Here is a 19190-nt window from a genome sequence, read left to right on the forward strand (position 1 = left end):
TGGTACTTGTGAAGTGGAAAAACAGCAAGGTTCTTCAATCAGTCAGGTTGAAAAATCTTCGCTAAGGTACACAAGAGTAACCTAACTGCTCAAAATGGATTGGTTGAGACCAACAGAATTGGAAGAACTCAATTCCTGATCACACAGAACTTGGGATGTACTTGCAACTGAAACTAATGATGCTAAAGCAGTGAATATTTAATTCAGAACCACATATATAAAAGATACATAACATTGTGAAGAAAGTTTAGGTGATAGAGAAACTGCAAAGTACCAAGACTAAATATCAGCAGATAAGATTTTGACTTCTGAATTAGGATTTGTCCAACTATGCAATAAACGGTTCCATTTGTTTACTCTCCATCTCTTTATTGTAAACAGAACTGAAAATAGCTGGGAGATTTTCCAGCTGTTTATAGTTTACAAATCTATTTATCTTGGAGTATGCTTATTCCAAATTGTTTTATGCTTATGCCTCTGTCCCAAGCAACAGAAAAAGAGAGTCTATTACTATCTCACCATTCTCAGATCGATCAACCCAGGTAAACGTAATGGCACCGTCTCTGCTGCTCTCACTGAACCTCAATAAAAATGTGCCAGAAGGTTTATCTTTCAGTAAAGCACGTTCATTTTCCTTACTCACAAATCCCACAATGTACCTAAAAAGACACAAGTCAACATTTTTTAAACAACTTTCCATAGTAGAATTTTGCTGTGCAAAGGTTAAGTCTTCCTTTTCATATATCCTCATCTGAAGATGCATAGTGTAGTTGCAATATGGTATATGACTGCTGGGAGTCCAATGGTAAGTAATTTGCCTATTTATTACTCTTCATCTATAAATCACATACATTTCCCAACAAAGCTTATGGGCACTCACTAAGAACAAACATCCTTGTTGGCTTCTGTCAAACATAACTGTAGATGTTGAGGCCACAACTAGCACCCCACTGTGGCTAAGATTGGGATCAATGGAAATTAAAGCAGTGAGATTTCTACATTGCAGAGTACTGGTGCTGCCTTGGACACCAGGGCCTGGACAATGCATTGTTTTAAATTGATATGAACCCAGTGCTGTGTATGATGAATATGTCCAAATGAGGTATGGTGTTAGGACCCAGACTCATTTACTTATTGCTAGCATGCCCCTGTGGCAGTCAATACCCCAGAGGGCTGAAAAATTGGCTGGCTCTAGTGGACAATCAATTGGCAATCAGGAACTGGGTTAACTGTCATCTGCAGACTTACAGCAGCTCACGCCTGCTCGTCCTTATTAAAAGAAGCAAAAAAGTTGAAATATCCCTTTCCAATGGCAAGCTTCAATGACCACTTTAGAACTTCAGGTTTGATTGCTAGGCAACTGTTGAATATGCATGCTATGGCCATATGCAATAAAACCTAGCAAAAAGGCCTGAAGCAGGTGTTCGGTCCCATTTTGCATAGAGATTGCTGTTTTAGAGCAACTAACTCATTTAGGCCATGGAACAAGGGCCCATTCAGTAACTGGGACCCTGTGGAAACCTCTATTAAGGGCCAAGAGACTGGATGGTACCAATGACTCAGTCTGTTCTCTGGATGTAAAGACATATAAAGTATACATCTGAAGGACATCATCAACTGTACAGGTACCAGAGATTTCTATGAATAAAGTATATTTTTGAAATAAAAACAAATTAGGCAATGGAACCTAGGTTGTAAACTTCATTTCTCTGCTAGCTGAAATGATCTAACATGAGACAGATCTTATTACCTTGATTTAAAGCTAACTGCTCCAACAGTGTTTAAGCTGACAATTCAGATCTTTTTTAAGAAGAGATGAAGATGGCTGATGCAGGCCTTACATATTCAAAAGTCTTTTATGACACTTATTAATAAATCATAGTCTTAGTATCAGAGAGAATAACCTTTAACAGTTTTCCTACTACTGACATTTCAATGTTTCTCTAAGTACGACTTTGTGTAGTTTTACAAGCAATACATGTTTCACAGTTCTACATAAACTCTTTGAAGGCATAGCTAAAGTAGTAGATGGAATTAATAGATGAGGTTCCTCATTGGGTTTGTCACATTGATTTTCAGAAGACTTTGATATATTTGTGACTGAGAATATATGGGCAAAGATATTCCAAAGGCCAGAGGGTTGTCAGATACACAGTCCAATGTTGCATGTTGAGATACTGCAGAATCTTTGATGCAGTAATTCTGTGGGAGTTATTTGGGAATTTGGATTTTCTGGACTTTTTGCCATGAGTCCAGAAATCTTCAAAAGAGCCCAGTAAATTTGGAGAATTCAGAAGCTTCTGACTCACTTAAGCTTAGTAGTTACACAGGAAAAAAACAGCAGATGAAAAAGCTCCCCCAACTCCTGGGTCACTCTTAAATTGAACCCCTGACCAACCACTGAAAACCCCAACCGCACCCTCCCTGAACTCCATACACCAAAACCCCTCCACTGGACCCCTAACAATCACCCATCAAGCAGACCTATCCTTTGACCTAACCAAATTCTGCCATTTTAATCAGAAAGCTGTTTAGTACTCCAGAGATCTGGAAAAATGTATGGGCTGGTTTAGGTATTGAAATTATCCTGGATGGAATCAATTCATAGTTTGCATGACTCATGCGGTACTCCTGCTTTTTTTTTTCTCTTTTTATTTCAGATTTCTAGCATCCTCACTAGTTTGCTTTTGTATAAAACTCTCTGGCTACATTTAGAATGTGTAATTTTAGACTCTATCTTAAATGGTAATTGATGTATTGAGACCGGCAAAGAGAATTTAGAGTGTACAGAAGATAAGTGTTCAATATTAAAAGGCATGGGCATGCAATCTGATTATTAATGTATTAGAGAACTACAGAAAATGATGGTTCAATGAGCTGAATGAATAACTGGTTAACAATCAGAGAAAAGGTTAATATAGAATGGACGTAATCAGATATACTTATTCAGTAATTTGAAAACTATTGATACCATAGAATGTCATTTCTTCAAATGTAACAGTTGAAGGTTAAATAACGTAGAATTGATGTTCACATATTGAACTGCTGAGATTGAAACTGGATTTTAATGCGTTAAATTAAATCTTATTTGCTACAATGCAGGTTGTCCCATAAATTAAATCAAATGACTGCTTCACTACTAAGTATATTGGTAACTTCCACAGTAATCAATAATATCCATTGTTGGCTTTTAATTACCCATCTATCCATAAAGCCAATAGGTGTTTCTTGATGAGTTCCAGGATTCCATCTAACCACAACCAGAAACTGAACCTGTTAGGAAGATTCTCCTGTAAAGGAAACAAAAAAAAATGATCAGAATTTGTATAAATAGTATTCAGTGATTCTGCAAATTCTTGAAGTTTTAACTGCTTAGAATCAAGGCTGAAACATTGCTTCCTGTATTATCAAAATATTTGAGTATGTGTACATGTAAGATTAGGGATGCAACTTATGCACAAATACAAACAGAAATGTCATACACTGATTATTGATTATGATTATTCATGGCAATTGAATGTCTTTAACAGAAGGAGTTGATTAGTGCAGTGGGCTGGATGGCTTGTTTGTAATGCAGAGTGACACCAACAGTGGGGGTTCAATTCCTACACTAGTTAAAGTTACCATGAAGGTGCCACATTCTCAAATATGCTTCTCGCTTGAGGCATGGTGACTTTCAGGTTAAACTCATCATCAGCTTTCTCTCTCTCTAATGACAGAACAGACCTATGACCCTCTGGGACAATGGTGACTTTATTTTAGGTGGTTGTTTTTGACTGGTCGGCCAAGGGGTATTTTTCTGTGCCATAGATCTCCATTGAATGTACTTATTTTTTTCAAGTTACCTTTAACAGAGAAAAATACCTCACATAGAGGTGTAAAGAGTGAAAAACATGCAGTCAAATAAAGCAGCTATTAAAATGAGTCAGTCAAAGTAATATTTTTGAGATCTTGGAAGAATAGAGGGGGTAGGTATGGGATAATTTAGGAATTCAAAGTACTGGATCTAGAAGGCTAACGTTATAGCTGCAAACAGTGGTGTGATTGAAAGTGGGGATATAAAAGAAGCTGGAGTCAGAAAAACAGAGAGTTGGTACAGGGTCAGAGAAGATCACAGATTTTTAAATTCATTCCTGGGATGTGGATGTCACTCTTCATGGAGAAAGTGAGGACTGCAGATGGTGGAGATCAGAGCTGAAAATGTGTTGCTGGAAAAGCGCAGCAGGTCAGGCAGTATCCAAGAAGCAGGAGAATCGACGTTTCAGGCATGAGCCCTTCTTCAGGATTCTTGAAGAAGGACTCATGCCCGAAACATTGATTCTCCTGCTCTTTGGATGCTGCCTGACCTGCTGCGCTTTTCCAGCAACACATTTTCAGCTGTGCGTGTCACTGTCTGGCTAGCATTTATTGCCCAGCCTTTGCTGCCCTTGAGAAGATGGTGGTGAACTGCCTTCTTGAACCGTTGTAGTCCACATACTGTACGTGACCTGACTCGTGCCTTACAGATGATGGGCCAACTTTGGCGAGGCAGGAGGTGAGTTCCACACAACAGTATTTCTAGCCTCTTTACCTGTGCTTGCTACACAGATTGAGGAGCTGCTAATGAACCTACTGCTCCAAAGTATGGGAATGACGTTTATGAAATTGGTCACAACCCCATTGATTGAATTTTCTCAGGTATTTTGAAGGCTTTCTGGGCAAAAGTGCAACACCTTTTATATAATTGCTGAGAATTCAGCTGTAGGTTGTTCACCTCAGCATATAATTAGATTAGATTCCCTACAGTGTGGAAACAGGCCCTCTGGCCCAATAAGTCCATACTGACCCTTCAAAGAGGAACCCATCCAGACCCATTTCCCTCTGAGTAATGCACCTAACACTATGGGCAATTTAGAATGTCCAATTCACCTGATCTGCACATTTTTGGACTGTGGGAGGAAACTGGAGCACCCGGAGGAAATCCACGCAGACATGGAGAGAATGTGCAAACTCCAAACAGTTGCCCAACGCGGGAATTGAACCCGGGTCCCTGGCACTGTGGGGCAACTGAGCCACTATACCACCCACGTGGTAATTTGCATGCAATATTCCAAAGGTGGCCTAACCAATGTCTTGTACAGCCTCAACATGACCTCCCAACTCCTGTACTCAGTCCACTGACCAATAAAGGAAAGCACACAAAACGGCATCTTCACTATCCTATCTACCTGTGACTTCACTTTCAAGGAGCTATGAACCTGCACTTCTGGGTCTCTTTGTTCAGCAACAATCCTCAGGATCTTACCGTTAAGTGTATAAGTCCTTCTAATTTTGCTTTCCCAAAATGCAGCACCTTGCATTTATCTAAATTAAACTCCATCTGCCACTTCTCAGGGTCCTTGTATGAATGGTGTAATTGGAAGATGATTCTTGAGTTTGCAAGCAAAACAAAAATAAGACATAAAAGGGGGGGGGGGGGGGAATAAAGTAAATGAATGTAAATTTATCCTTTTATTGATTCTTTGTTCAGCCAATTTTGGAGTTTGGGTATTTAATTTTATTATTCAGTGTAATTTTGGGTATGATCTTGAATCAAAAGTGACACAAGATAAGCAAAATAACCAACTTGATGTTTTTTAACTGAAAATTTCAGAATCAATCTGGTCACCATTATTTACACTTAGTGAAATTCATTTTTAGTCTAACCATATTGATTACTCAAATCAATTGAATGGGCCAATTATTTAATGTTATACATTTAGAAATTGCTGCGAGATGCATGAAAGAAAACATTTTGTTGGATATAGTTTGAAACAAACAAATATGGAAACTGTTGTGTACTGAAATATTTTACCAGGAAATTTAAAACGGATTTCACGATTGTTTCACTTTCTGGATCAGTAAAATTAGATAACTGCCTCACATATGATTCATATGGTTCTGAAGAGAAATGGGAAGGACTGATCTATTTGAAGAAAGCAGAATACAAAGTGATTCATAGGAGTGGATGAATCAGACAACAGCTCATTTGAAAATGTAGGATGTTAGTTTTTTGGTGCATTGATGTAATGAACAATGAACATGTGTAGATACTTTAGTTCTTGTTTTTAAAGAAGTGAAACAGTGAAGATATTTGTTAATCGTGAGTTGTGCAGCATTGATCATGAAGGATAACTTACTCAGTTGGATACCAATGTAAAGAATGTAATAGGTGTTAGTTAGGCATATCACAGAGTGCTGACATAACATGAGGTTCACTGGGGTTTGGAGAGGTGTTTAGCAGTACTGTGAATAACATTAACTTCAAACTGAAGATGGGTGATAAACTATGTGTCATGTAAAAAGAAAGTAATTTGTATAATCATTTCTTTGTCTGACAGTATCTTGCTCTCTTGAATAGAAAGGAGTTGTGATAAATGTCAAGTTGTATGTTTTGTTGAAAGGAAAAGTATACTCAACAATAAAAATTAAACTGGACAATTCTAGGTGCAGGTAATATTGGGATTTTTGTATTCTTACAAACTAGCTTGGCACGTGGCATATGCAAACAAAGGCATCAATTAGTCCTTCAAGAACATTATACCAATACAGATTAAAACAAAAGCTACTTGCCTTACAGAACTTATTCCATGAAACGTGACAATCGTTGTAACTCAGCTGTTGTCCTAAAAATGAGGAACAAAATATCAAATGAGTATATAAAATAAGTTGAATATAATTGCCTGAAGTTCAGAATTACCCATTCTTGTGTTGATTATTTAAGTCTAGACTAAACTGCTACTTACATTATATTTAAAATTTATTTGCTGTGAGCCATTGTTACAAACAACAGGTTCCTGTGTACTTTATGAAGCAAAATCATAGATTAATTAACGGAACTCTCCTCCTGCTATAAGTACACAGCAGAATCTCACTCCTTTATAACTCTTCATCCAAAAAAAAGTGCATTTGTTCCCTGGTTATCAAGGATTATACAGTTCACTAAGGGAGGGTATTAAAGTTTGTACATGGTGTCAAAAGTATCCACATTCTGCAGAAAGTTTGTAATTTAAACTTCTGTCATTTTGTTTCCACTCTCTTTTGAGGCAAAGAGCCATAGATAAATTTCATGCTTTTAGCTTTCTGATTTTTAAACGAATGGTACAATCCTTGACATTTTTCTATGAATTTTTCCAACTATAATTAGTGAAGTTCCACAGGGATCAGTGCTGGGCCTCAACTATTTACCATCTATGTTAATGACTTGGATGAAAGGATAGATAGCATTGTAGCCTAATTTGCTGATCATACAAAGATATGTAGGAAAGTAAATTGTGAGGAGAATGCAAAGAGTTTGCTAAGGGAATTAGAATGGGTTACGTGAGTGGACAGATGTTTGGTAGATGGTGTGATAAGGAGGAAAAATAGAAATTGTTCACTTAGATAAGAAGATCAAAAAAACCAGGATGTTATTTGAAAGACGGGAGACTGGAAAATTCTGAGGAACAAAGAATTTGGGCATCCTTGTACATACAGCAGATAAATATTCAGGCAAATTCAATATTAGACTTTATTATCAAGAGGCTTAGTTTAAATGTATTGAAGTCTGCTACAACTGTTGGCATTGGTGAGACTGCAACCAATGCACTGTGTATAGTTTGATCTCCTTACCTAGGAAAAATATACCCTGCAATGACAACATTACAACAGTACAGAGAATGATTATTAAGCTGATTCCTGGGAAATAAGCATTGTCATATGAAGCAACATTGAACAGGGTTGGGCCAGATACACACTGGAACTTAATAGGATGTAAGATGGCCTTATTGGAATGTGTTCAGGGAGTTTGGTCTGGTAGATCCTGAAAGGATGTTTCTACTCACGGGAGAGTTTCAAACCAGGGACATTTCATCAAGTTGGGGGATAGTGAGTTGGGACCCACCTCCACCGTTATTCAGTCAATAGTGGACATGCTCATAGATGGGATTTCTGCTTTGTCACCAGTTGAGACTCTTAAAATGAAAATTAATATCCATTGGAATTAATTCAACAGCAGGTGGAACAAGCAAATCTTGGCAGGTTGTTTCTCGGTGTCCAGGGGATGGGGTTGGGGAAGGTGGGGTGTTGACCTGTCCCATGTTATACTCAGTGCCTAATCAAAGTACTGACTCTCCACCAATTCACCCTAGTTACTGATCCCTTTCCCTACATCATGGTGATCATGCTGCAACACTAGCATCACTGATCTGAGTGTGTGGTACAGTAATGATCAAAAACTTCAGGTGTTGTACTGGGCAGCAGCACCTTCTTCCCCAGTTCCATTGCCATTCTGTTTATTTGGGATTTTTATTAATTCTTGGGATGTGGATGTCTCTGGCTCAGCCAACATATATTGCCATCCTAATTGTTCTTGAGAAGGTGATGGTGAGCTGCCTTCTTAAACCGTGGCAGTCTTTTGGTATAGGGACATCCAAAGTGCTGTTAGGAAGGGAATTCCAGTAACTTAGCCTAGTGACAGTGAGTGAACAGCAACGCAATTCCAAGTCAAGATGGTGTGCCACTTGGAAGAGAACTTTCAGGGATTGCTCTTCCCATGCGTCTATTGCCTTAACCCTCTAGGTGGTACAGGTCATTGGTTTGCAAGTTGCTGTCAGAGGAACCTCCATATGTAATTGCAATGCAACTTGCAGATGGTGCACACTGCTGCCACTATGGTTAGGTGGTGAAGGGACTGAACATTGGAGGGTGATGGATAGGTTGCTATGTGATGGATAGGTTGTATTCCTGTTCTGCACCTTGTAGGTGTTGTACAGTCTTTGTAGAATCAGGAGGTGAGTTATACACTGCATTCTATATCCTATTCTATATGTCATCTTCAGCACCAGTATAGATCTGACAGGTTACATGTTTAAAGGTACAAAGCGCATGATGTTTAACATAATTAACAAATGTTTGCACTTTAAAGGCATGGCTAATGATTATGACATTATATTTGGTCAATAAATGAGGTTCCATTACATGGTACATGACTCACTATTTCGTGTACATAATTTAGTCACTGAAAATGAACAGAACAGAGAATCAGTCGGCTTCAATAACAGGTGACCAGTAGTTTTATGGAAAATTGAAAAACAAACTTTTCCTTACATGGCAACAGGAAACTCCCTTAGTTATCACAATGTTATGCTACTTGGGTCCTTAACAGCTAATCATTAAACTAGTCACTGGTTGGACCTTATAAGCTCTTTATTAATGCACCAACATGTTCCATGTGTGTGCAGCTATTTTGGTTAAGTGAATTCATTTTCTTTTATTTCGACAATGTAAATGAAAGTTATGTACTTATGTCACCATAGCCTTACAAGATCAGAGGGCCACACTCTCATGAGTCAACTGAGCTAGACTGACCCCCAAAGATGAAAGAAATATCTTTTATTGAAAGACATTTTCAACAACATACCACAATACACAGCCCCATTTGCAGAAATTTGGCAGCCAATGAGCAACATGGTAGAGCAGACCTTCATTGGTCAATCATTGATCATAGAATTCCCATATTGTGGAAATAGGGCATTTAGCCCAGTAAGTCCACACCAACCCTCCGAAAAATATCTCACCCAGACCCATTCCCCAACCCTATTACTTTACATTTCCTCACCTTTATGCACCTCACCACTCATGAATTTTTTATTTTCGCTTCCAAGTCAACAAATTACTTAATTTTAACTCTTGGCACAATCCTTACAATAGGATTATTGATTATCATGAGTTACCTGAAAAAAGCTCAAACATACACACAAGAGAACGCTGAGTGTGTAGGCCTTTCAAAACATTAGTTTGAATGGTCGTTCATAGATGATTTTCCACTGCACTAAAAATAAACTATTTTTTGTGAACAGTGACAGAAGAATTAACTGACTTGTCAAGTTTACTACTGAAAGATAGGTTTTGTTGGCAGCAATTCCAAAGCAAGTTCATTCTTGCAATGTGGTAAAACCCCCACAGAAGAACTGAAAAATAGCTATGAAAACAGCACTACTTTTTAAAATGTTTTTGGATTAATTAGCATAAAGAATATTTCATTATCTGTTACAGTGAACATTTTTACACAAAGTGAACTTTGCTGGGGTACTAAATTGAAAAGGTGTGGTAAATTTAAATGACTGAAAATGTAAGTTTTGCAATAATACTTTCTACTCAATGTACAAACAACCAAATGTTAATCTTTCATGGAAGAGGTGACACAGTCCTAACCTGCCATAAGAACAGCCATGATGGTGACATGGGTTTGAATCTAACCCCAGCAGATGGTGAAACATGAATTCAATAAAATTAAAAACTGGAATTAAAAAGTTCTTCCAGTGGTGAACATGTAACCACTGTTGGTTGATTTAAAAACCTATCTGGCCCTTTAATATCCTTTAAAGAAGGAAATCTGCTCTGACCAGTGTGTGACTCCAGACTCACAGCAATGTTGTAGAATCTTTATTGCCCTCTGAAATGGCCTCATAAGCCACTCAATTGCATCAAAACCACTTGATGGATCACCTGACATTGACCTAGGACCCAAGACTAAAATGGCAAACACACCCCTGTCAATCTTGCAAAACCTCCTTACTAACTTCTGGGACGTTATTCCAAATTTGGGAGACTGACCCACAGTCTAATGAAGCAACAGTTTGGCAATGATTGAAAGGTATTAATCTGTCCCACACATCATCATCACTGTCCCTGGGCAAGTCCTGTCACAGGACAGACCCATCTGAGTGATGGCATGATGGTATGCAGACAGGTAAGTGTTACCTTGGGTGTCCTCAACATTGATGTCTCATGGCATCAGGCAAAACATAAACATGGAAACCTATTGCTGATTATCACTTACTGCTCCAGGCATGGTGATAAGTGGCATGTACTATTTTCCTTAAAATGATTGTCTCCAGTGTGAAAGAGTATAAACATTGACCTCTGACATTCAATGGCATTACCATAGCTGAATCTCCCATTATCAACATCCTGAGGGTTAGCGTTGACCAGAATCTGAACTTGACTAGCTGAATATATACTATGGCTCCAAAAGAAAGTCAAAGGCTAGGTATCCTACAGTGAATACATCACTACCTGACACTCCAAAGCCTGTCCACCATCTAAAAGGCACAAGTCGGGAATGTGGTGGAAAACTCCCTCCATGCCTGGATAATTGTATCTCCACCAACACTGGAGAAGCTTGACAACACCCAAGACAAAGGAGGGTGCCTGACTAGCACCACATTTGGAAACATTCACTTCTCCTACCATCAATGCTCAGTGTAGCAGCAGTGTTACTATTTACAAGATGCAATGCAGACATTCACCAAGGCTCCTTAGACAGTGCCTTCCAAATTCCCTTCTACTTCCATCTAGAAGAACAAGGGCAGTAAATACATGGGAACATGTGGAAACCTGCAAGTTCCCCTCCAAGCCATTCACCACCCTGATTGTTGTTCTTTCAGGTGCGCTGGGTCAGGTCCTGGAATTCCCACTGTAAAGGCATTGTGGTTGTACCCACATCAAATAATTGCAGCAGTTTAAGAAGGCAGCTCACTGCTACATTCTCAAGGGTTGCTTTTCGCACTGGAGATGAGTGACCATTGGTGTTCACAAGGGTTGATGCTGGGACCACTGTTATTGTCACTTATACAAATGATGTGGATGTGAACATTGGATGGTTGGCAAGTTTGCAGATGACACCAAAATTAGTGGTGTAGTGGACAGCGAAGGTGTACAGTGGGTCCTTGATCAGAAGGGCTGATGATCCGGAGTAGCAGATGGAGTTTAATTTAGATAAACATGAGGTGCTGTAATCCAAAGGCAAATCAGGACAAGACTTACACACTTAATGATAAGGTCCTGGGGAGTGCTGCTGAACAAAGAGGCCAAGAAGGGCAAGCTCATAGTTCCTTAAAGTGGAGTCACAGGTAGATAGGGTAGTGATGAAGGCGTTTGGTATGCTTGCCCTTATTGGTCAGTGCATTGAGTATAGGAATTCATGTTGCGGCTGGACAGTAATCTTCTGTCTCTCTCCTATGGTTCCTCCTGCCTTTTCATTTTCAACCTTTTGACAGTCTAATACTCATCTTAAGGTGTAGTACACTGAGGAGAGCAGCAGGTGGTGCTTGTTCACCAACCTATCAATGATGCTGAATATTAAACGTAAGCCTGATAATTAGACACTTGGATTACATTACTTGCTGAATTGGAGTAGATAAAAGTATGAAGTATGAAAAATTTTAGACTGATCTTAAAAAAGAAACAGAAGATTTGAGTTAAGTAATAAATACTTGTAAAGAAACCTTGTATGTGACCTCATGAATAACTGAAGGTGTGTTCTATGAGAAATTGGAGGCAATTTTAATCTGGCACGGGGAGGGTTTGCCTGCTCAAAGAGGTTGCAGTGTTAGGAAAGTGAATTAGGGGGAATGAAATGTGCCCAGAATCCTTTCTGTAGATTGAAGGCTTCCTTACATCTTGGGAATTTTAGCCATGCTCTGGTCAGAACATACACATGTCAGATCAAAACTAGCAACTGGAATCCCAAGTGTGTCGTGGGATTATAAACAAAGTTTTAAATGGTCCTGTTGCTGGCTTTGGGTTATTCTGGTGATCCATGATAGGAAAACATTGCCATGGTGACAACAAAGCGTTAAGCTATTGCCCACAATTTTCAAGGGAGGCCTGAAACTTCAATCTGTTGGTTTCTCTTTTTTAATTCTATTTGTGAAAGTGCTTGTGCATTGAGATATATCAACCAAATCCAGCTAATTACTGATCTCCTTTTACCTACCCAGCAACTTCTCTGCCAACATGTTGAGCTGGTCAGAACTCAGACCTCGTCCCACATAGGAAGAGAACTGCCAACTCAGCACCTCTGACAACTGACTCCAAGTGGCAGTAGGAGGACTGGTGAACAAGGCCAAATTCTGCAAAATGCAAGAGACACAACAAATTCAGCAACTTACCTTTCAATATATTCAGGCAAAGACATAACATGCTGGAAATACCCAGCAACTCTAACAGCAAAGAGAAAACACATGCTGACATTTCTTGTGCGACCTTTATCAAATTGAATAGAGCTGCTGTTAGATGTTACACCTAAAACATCTGACTTTTGTTTTAACAGATACTAACAGGGTATTCCCAGCACTAACAGTTTTCTCATACAGTTAACCGGTTATCAAACATTCTGAAGCCACTTGTAAAAATGCATGCAATTTTATTGCTATTAATATTATGCTCATATGCAAATGTATTTTATGCTGTCTAAGCAATCAAAGAATAGTTGTTAACACTCTCAGAAAGATGAAAAGCATCTAGAAAATTCACAATATTACAAAAGTGCAGGAATTTTGAGGAAACTGACAAAGTTGATATAGACAACTTATTCACCACCATGAAGGATTCAACGACAATCCCAAACTGGAAAGTTGAATAAGAAGGGAAGTCAATGATATATCTGCTAAATCTTTTCTGAAGCAGACAAGTGATTTATTTAAGTGCACAGACCTTTAAAATTCCTTTGCGTGTCCGTGCATGTGCATCATCAACTTAAAGGGGAAAATTCCTGCGCAGCCTGCTGAGGCTGCTGCACAACAGCTTCAAGACAGAATGTCAGATGAACTTCCCATGAAAACATTTACAGAATTGCGGAACACATTACAAGGGAGCCCCAATGTTACAGTTAGTAGAAACTAGGTTAGGAAGTTAACAGGAACATGAGAACAGGAGTAGATCTTTCAACTGATTAAGCTTGGTCTACTGTTCAGTCCAAAGCATAGAAAGGGTATTCCAGAGGTTGAAGCCCATGCAGCTGCTGAAGGTGGAGTAGTTAAACAGGGATGCCCAAGAGGTCAAAATTGATTGAGCTTAGATATCTTAAACAATTATTAGGCATGAGAAGATTACAAAAGAAAGGGAGGAGTCACCCAATGGAGGGATGTGTCAATCAGAATGAGAATTTTAAAATCAAAATGTTATAGTTTAGTAGCCAGGGTGGGTCAGTGAAAGTGAAGAGACAGATCATTTGTTCTGAAATGCTGTGACGAATAAAGGGGCAAATACTGGAGGATTTGAAAGTTGGTTGTGAATTGTGGAATAGTTTTTTGGTTCCAGAGGCAGATGCAGGGGAGAGTGTTGGAGAGTAAAAAGTGATGGGAGTGGTGAGGGATAAAAAGAAACAATCAGAGATGGCCCTGTCGATAACTGATCTGATGGGAGAAGCAAGACCACATGAGATGACAAGTTCAAAAGGGAGGTGGTGAATATGGGTTGGCGAATTTATAGGAAATCAGAGATTTAGGATGGATAACAGGGCAATGAGCTTAGAGGAGAGACAGCATGATGTGCTTTCATGAATGTTGAAATCACCAAGCACGAGAAGGCATTTCCTGTAGAGGCTAAGGGAGGAAAACTGTGAATATGGCAAATTGACTATTGTTTTAATTACTGGGAGGATGCAATCATATGGGGTTTTCAAGAAGAATTCAGATGTAGTTCTTCGGATTAAAAGGGATCAAAGAGCATGGGGTGAAAATACGATATTGAGTTGGATGATCAGCCACAATCATACTGAATGGTGGAATAGGCTTGAAGGGCCGAGTGGTCTACTTTAGTCCTATATTCTGTTTCTAGAAGGGATTTATGCAAATGCTGCCAGGAATGGGTTTGTTTGCTTTAGAACAGAGGAGGGCAAGGGGGAAAGATTCAAAGTAGTCAATGAAAGAACTGGATGGGAATTAAATAGTAATTCTTTCCACCTGGGGTGGTGGTCATTTGGAACATGCTGCTGAAATGAATGGGAGAGGCAGAAGCCCTCATTACATTTAAAGCAGAAACCCACACTGGAAGGTAAGATAGAATACATGAGGCTTTTTTTGCATATCTCTCTCTCACTCACACACATGCGTACACACACACACTCAACTGGCTTTCTTAAACTTAATGTTTCTTTTTGCTTGCATGATATGAGAGTTTAGAGGAATCAGAAAGGATTTGCAGAATCTAAGAATATTGAAAAGAGCAACTGTAGTACTTGGAAGAATTGAAAAGCAGTTACAGAGGACTGGTAGGTATAAGAGATGGTGTTACCATGTCGCAACATGGGACAGTGGTCAGGGAGTATCATGGAGCCTCAGGTTCCAAAAGCACTGTGAGTAAAGGTACAGTATCAATGGAGGCTAAGAACATGAACACAGCAGCATTTGGGGTGTGGCTGCAAGTACAAGCCAGGGATTGTTAGATGTAGAAATAGCGGGTAGTTGTATGCAGGCTGTCACTGAAAAAAAATGAAGTGTTGAGGTACCCTGATGGGATGGGGCATGACTGCTTGGTATTTGTGAGGATGAATGTCATCTGCCTCAGGGGAATGTATGAATTCTAGAACAAGGAAATTGAAGACCTTTGACACTGGTTAAAGATTTTCAAGCAATGAGGTACTATGCATGGGTAGCAAATGCTGGCCTTACTAGCAATGTCCATCTCCTTAGAAACAATTGGAAAATAAGCTTACTTAAAATGTGAAAAGCGTTTCTGATAGAATTATCTATATCTCTGTCAGAGAAATGGTTTTCAACTAATCTGCTCTGTCATTGCTTCCTTGTATTTCCACATTTTCTAATTAAGAGTTTCCTTTAAACTCTCTCTCACAAATCTTTCTTACTTGGCTTTGGCAATTTTTCATTCAGCCTTTAACAAATGCAAATTCCTACATTAAAAGTTGTTCTGGTAAATAATTTAACAATTTGAGACAGAGTGCTTGAGCTGTTGGAGCTTCTCTACAAACTAACGCTGGGAGATGCAAAAGTAATCTGCTGCAGTGTCACAATCAATAAAATGTGGAGCTGGAAGAGCACAGCAGGTCAGGCAGGATGTAATTACAGCAATGATAAGGTCACATTGGCAGGGTACACTATAATGCAGACAAATTCACATATAATGGAAACATGAAAAAAATGTATAAAGAGGTATGATGTTAATGGTGTGCACACTGTTTTCATTTCTATGCTGACAAAAACAAGATGATTGATGAATTTACCTTGAGGTCATTCATTAACATGTTGTACCATATAACAGAAGCCCAGCCACTAGGCAGTTGACTTACATTGGAGATGACCACTACAGGCAATGAACTGGTCTGTCATTTAAATATAAAGACAAGGACAATGGTTAACTTCAACATAATACACATCAATCCTCTAAGAAAAGTACAAAAGATGGAACTAATGACTCGCAAAGTGAATTCGGAGGATGGGGGGCAGTTTGATAGCAGAAGGGAGCAGCGTCCAGCCTTGCCCACTACTCCCAGAATATGATGGGAAGGCAATTAATGCCCATTTAAAGGGCTTCATCCAACCTCTGCTGGACATTCAGTGAGTGATAATTGGAGAATTCAACATTCTCAGAGACCAACAAGCAGATTTGCCTCTGACCTTGCAGGAGATGGGTGAAGGCCCTTGTTGGAAAATGCCTGGTCAAGGGACACATAATCAGAAAAGTCCATTGACAACCCACAGCCATTGACCCCCTGTTCTCTATATCCACCCTCTGGCTATCCGATCCCCATGACCTCCTCATACGTTGTTGTCACCTACCTTTTTCCATAATGATCCTAGTAAAGACCCAAGTATTTTTTTTTTAGGAAGCTGCCACTGCTTCCAGGTGCATTGGCTGGAATAGGGAGCAGCCAGCCTCTGATCAGCTGGTAGCTTTTAGCAGTGAGATGTACACCTGACCTTTTCAGGTGTAAAAATAAAATATGCCCTGCAGAGAGGAAATCCCAGCAGGAGGATTCCTACTCCAATTAGGAACTCAATCAGGCATACCAAAAAAATGTGTCAACCTAGTGAATTTACAACACAGGACTGCACATATGCCAAGCAGCATAAGAAGCATGTGATAGATAATGTTAAGCAAATACATAACCAATAGGTCAGATCTAAGCTCTGCAGTGCTGCCATTTCCAGTTGTGAATGGTAGTGGACAACTAAACAACTCACTGAAGGAGGAGGCTCCACAAATATCTCCGTCATCAATGATGGGGAAGCTCAGCACATCACAATATTAAATAAAGCTGAAACATTTGCAATAATCTTCAGCAGTAATTCTGAGAAGATAGTCAATCTCCATTTCCTCTGGAAGTCAGCAGCATCACAGATGCCAGTCTTTGGCCAATTCAATTTACTCTATATGATTTTAAGAAATAGATGAAGACACTGACACTGCAAAGGATATGTGCCCCAACAAAACAGCTTGGCTTGGAGCACAGCCAGTTTTGTAGCACATGTTCTCAGTACTATGTCAGTATAGTGCTGCTAACCAAGCTGTTTTAGTACAGCTACAACACTGAGATTTATATGGAAATGCGGAACATTGCCAGGCATATCCCATACACAAAACGAACCTAGCACTTTCAGTTTACTCCGGATCATCAGTGAAGTGATGGAAGGGGTCAACAACAATGCTATCAAATTGGCACTTGCTCAACACTGAGCTGCTCACTGAGAGGCAGTTTTCATTCTGCCAGTATGGACAGCTCCTGACCTCATGATAGCTTTCCAAAGAGGACTGAATTCCAGAGTTGAGGTGAGGGAGACAATCGTTTACATCAAGGCATCAAGGAATCTAGTCAAACGGGACTCATTGGAAGTCAGGGGTAAAAGGTTTGAAGTGAGAGTGACTTCATTGATATCAAGGAATCTAGCAAAACAAGAGTCAATGAAAGTCAGGGGTAAAGCCATTTGCTGGTTGGAGTCATTCCTGGCATAAAAGAAGAAGTTGTTGTTGTTGGAGTTTTGCCATCTCAGCTCCAGGATATCCGGATGGAGTTCCTCAGGGCAATGTTGTAAGACAACCCACTTAAACTGTTTCACCAATGACATTTCTTACATCAAGAGAGCCATAGGGATGTTTGCTGATGATTGCATAATATTTAGCATCATTCATGACTAATATTCAGTTTGGGCTAATAAAAGTTAAGTAACATTCATGCCACACAAGTACCAGGTAATAACTATCACCCCTTGACATTTAATAGCATTACTCATCTTGGAGTGCAGTTACTAGCGGTGTTCCACAAGGATCTGTTTTGGGACCATTGCTGTTTGTCATTTTTACAAATGACCTAGAGGAGGGGCTTGAAAGCTGGGTGAGCAAGGTTGCGGATGACACGAAAGTCGGTGGAGTTGTGGACAGCGAAGAAGGATGTGGCAGGTTACAGCTGGATATAGATAAGTTGCAGAGCTGAGCAGGAAGGTGGCAAATGGAGTTCAATGTAGCTAAGTGTGAAGTCATTCACTTTGGTAGGAGTAACAAGAAGATGGATTACTGGGCTAATGGTAGGCTACTTGGTAGTGTGGATGAGCAGAGGGATCTTGGTGTCCATGTACACAGATCTCTGAAAGTTGCCAGCCAGATAAATAGTGCTGTGAAGAAGGCATATGGTGTACTGGGCTTTATTGGTAGAGGAATTGAGTTCCGGAGTCCTGAGGTCATGTTGCAGTTGTATAAGACTCTGGTGCGGCCTCATCTGGAGTATTGTGTGCAGTTTTGGTCACCATACTATAGGAAGGATGTGGAGGCATTGGAATAAGTGCACAGGAGGTTTACCAGGATGTTGCCTGGCATGGTAGGAAAATCGTATGAGGAAAGGCTGAGGCACTTAGGGCTGTTCTCATTGGAGAAAAGAAGGCTTAGGAGAGATTTGATAGAGGTGTACAAGATGATTAGGGGTTTAGATAGGGTTGACAGTGAGAACCTTTTTCCGCTAATGGAGTCAGCTGTTACTAGGGGACACAGCTTTAAATTAAGGGGTGGTAGGTATAGGACAGATGTTAGGGGTAGATTCTTTACTCAGCGGGTTGTGAGTTCATGGAATGCCCTGCCAGTAGCAGTGGTGGACTCTCCCTCTTTATGGTCATTTAAGCGGGCATTGGATAAGCATATGGAGGTTATTGGACTAGTGTAGGTTAGGTAGGCTTCGGTCAGCGCAACATCGAGGGCCGAAGGGCCTGTACTGCGCTGTATTTTTCTATGTTTTCTATGTTTTTTTTCTATGATTGAATCTCTCATTATCAACACCTGGTTACCATTGACCAGAAACTGAACTGGACTAGCCAAATAAAAATTATGGTACAAGAGCAGTTCAGGGGTTAGGAATCCTGCAGTAAGTAACCTTAGTAGGCTGATGTGATGGTACTGATGTA

The 19190-nt window shown here is 39.7% G+C and overlaps 1 protein-coding gene across 2 annotated transcripts in view; it reads right to left on the reverse strand.

Annotated features, from left to right (window-relative positions):
- LOC132817162 (signal transducer and activator of transcription 4-like) overlaps positions 1-19190 on the reverse strand; it is a 101288-nt gene that overhangs the window by 2980 nt on the left and 79118 nt on the right. For both annotated transcript variants that reach the window (XM_060827379.1, XM_060827382.1), the window contains 5 exons: positions 16025-16123; positions 12779-12914; positions 6592-6644; positions 3199-3290; positions 520-659 (listed from right to left, as the gene is read on the reverse strand). In XM_060827379.1, the coding sequence (XP_060683362.1) occupies positions 520-659; positions 3199-3290; positions 6592-6644; positions 12779-12914; positions 16025-16123 (520 nt within the window). The remainder of the gene's footprint in view (positions 1-519; positions 660-3198; positions 3291-6591; positions 6645-12778; positions 12915-16024; positions 16124-19190) is intronic.

Source organism: Hemiscyllium ocellatum, chromosome 7, assembly GCF_020745735.1.
Source record: "Hemiscyllium ocellatum isolate sHemOce1 chromosome 7, sHemOce1.pat.X.cur, whole genome shotgun sequence".
NCBI lineage: Eukaryota > Metazoa > Chordata > Chondrichthyes > Orectolobiformes > Hemiscylliidae > Hemiscyllium > Hemiscyllium ocellatum.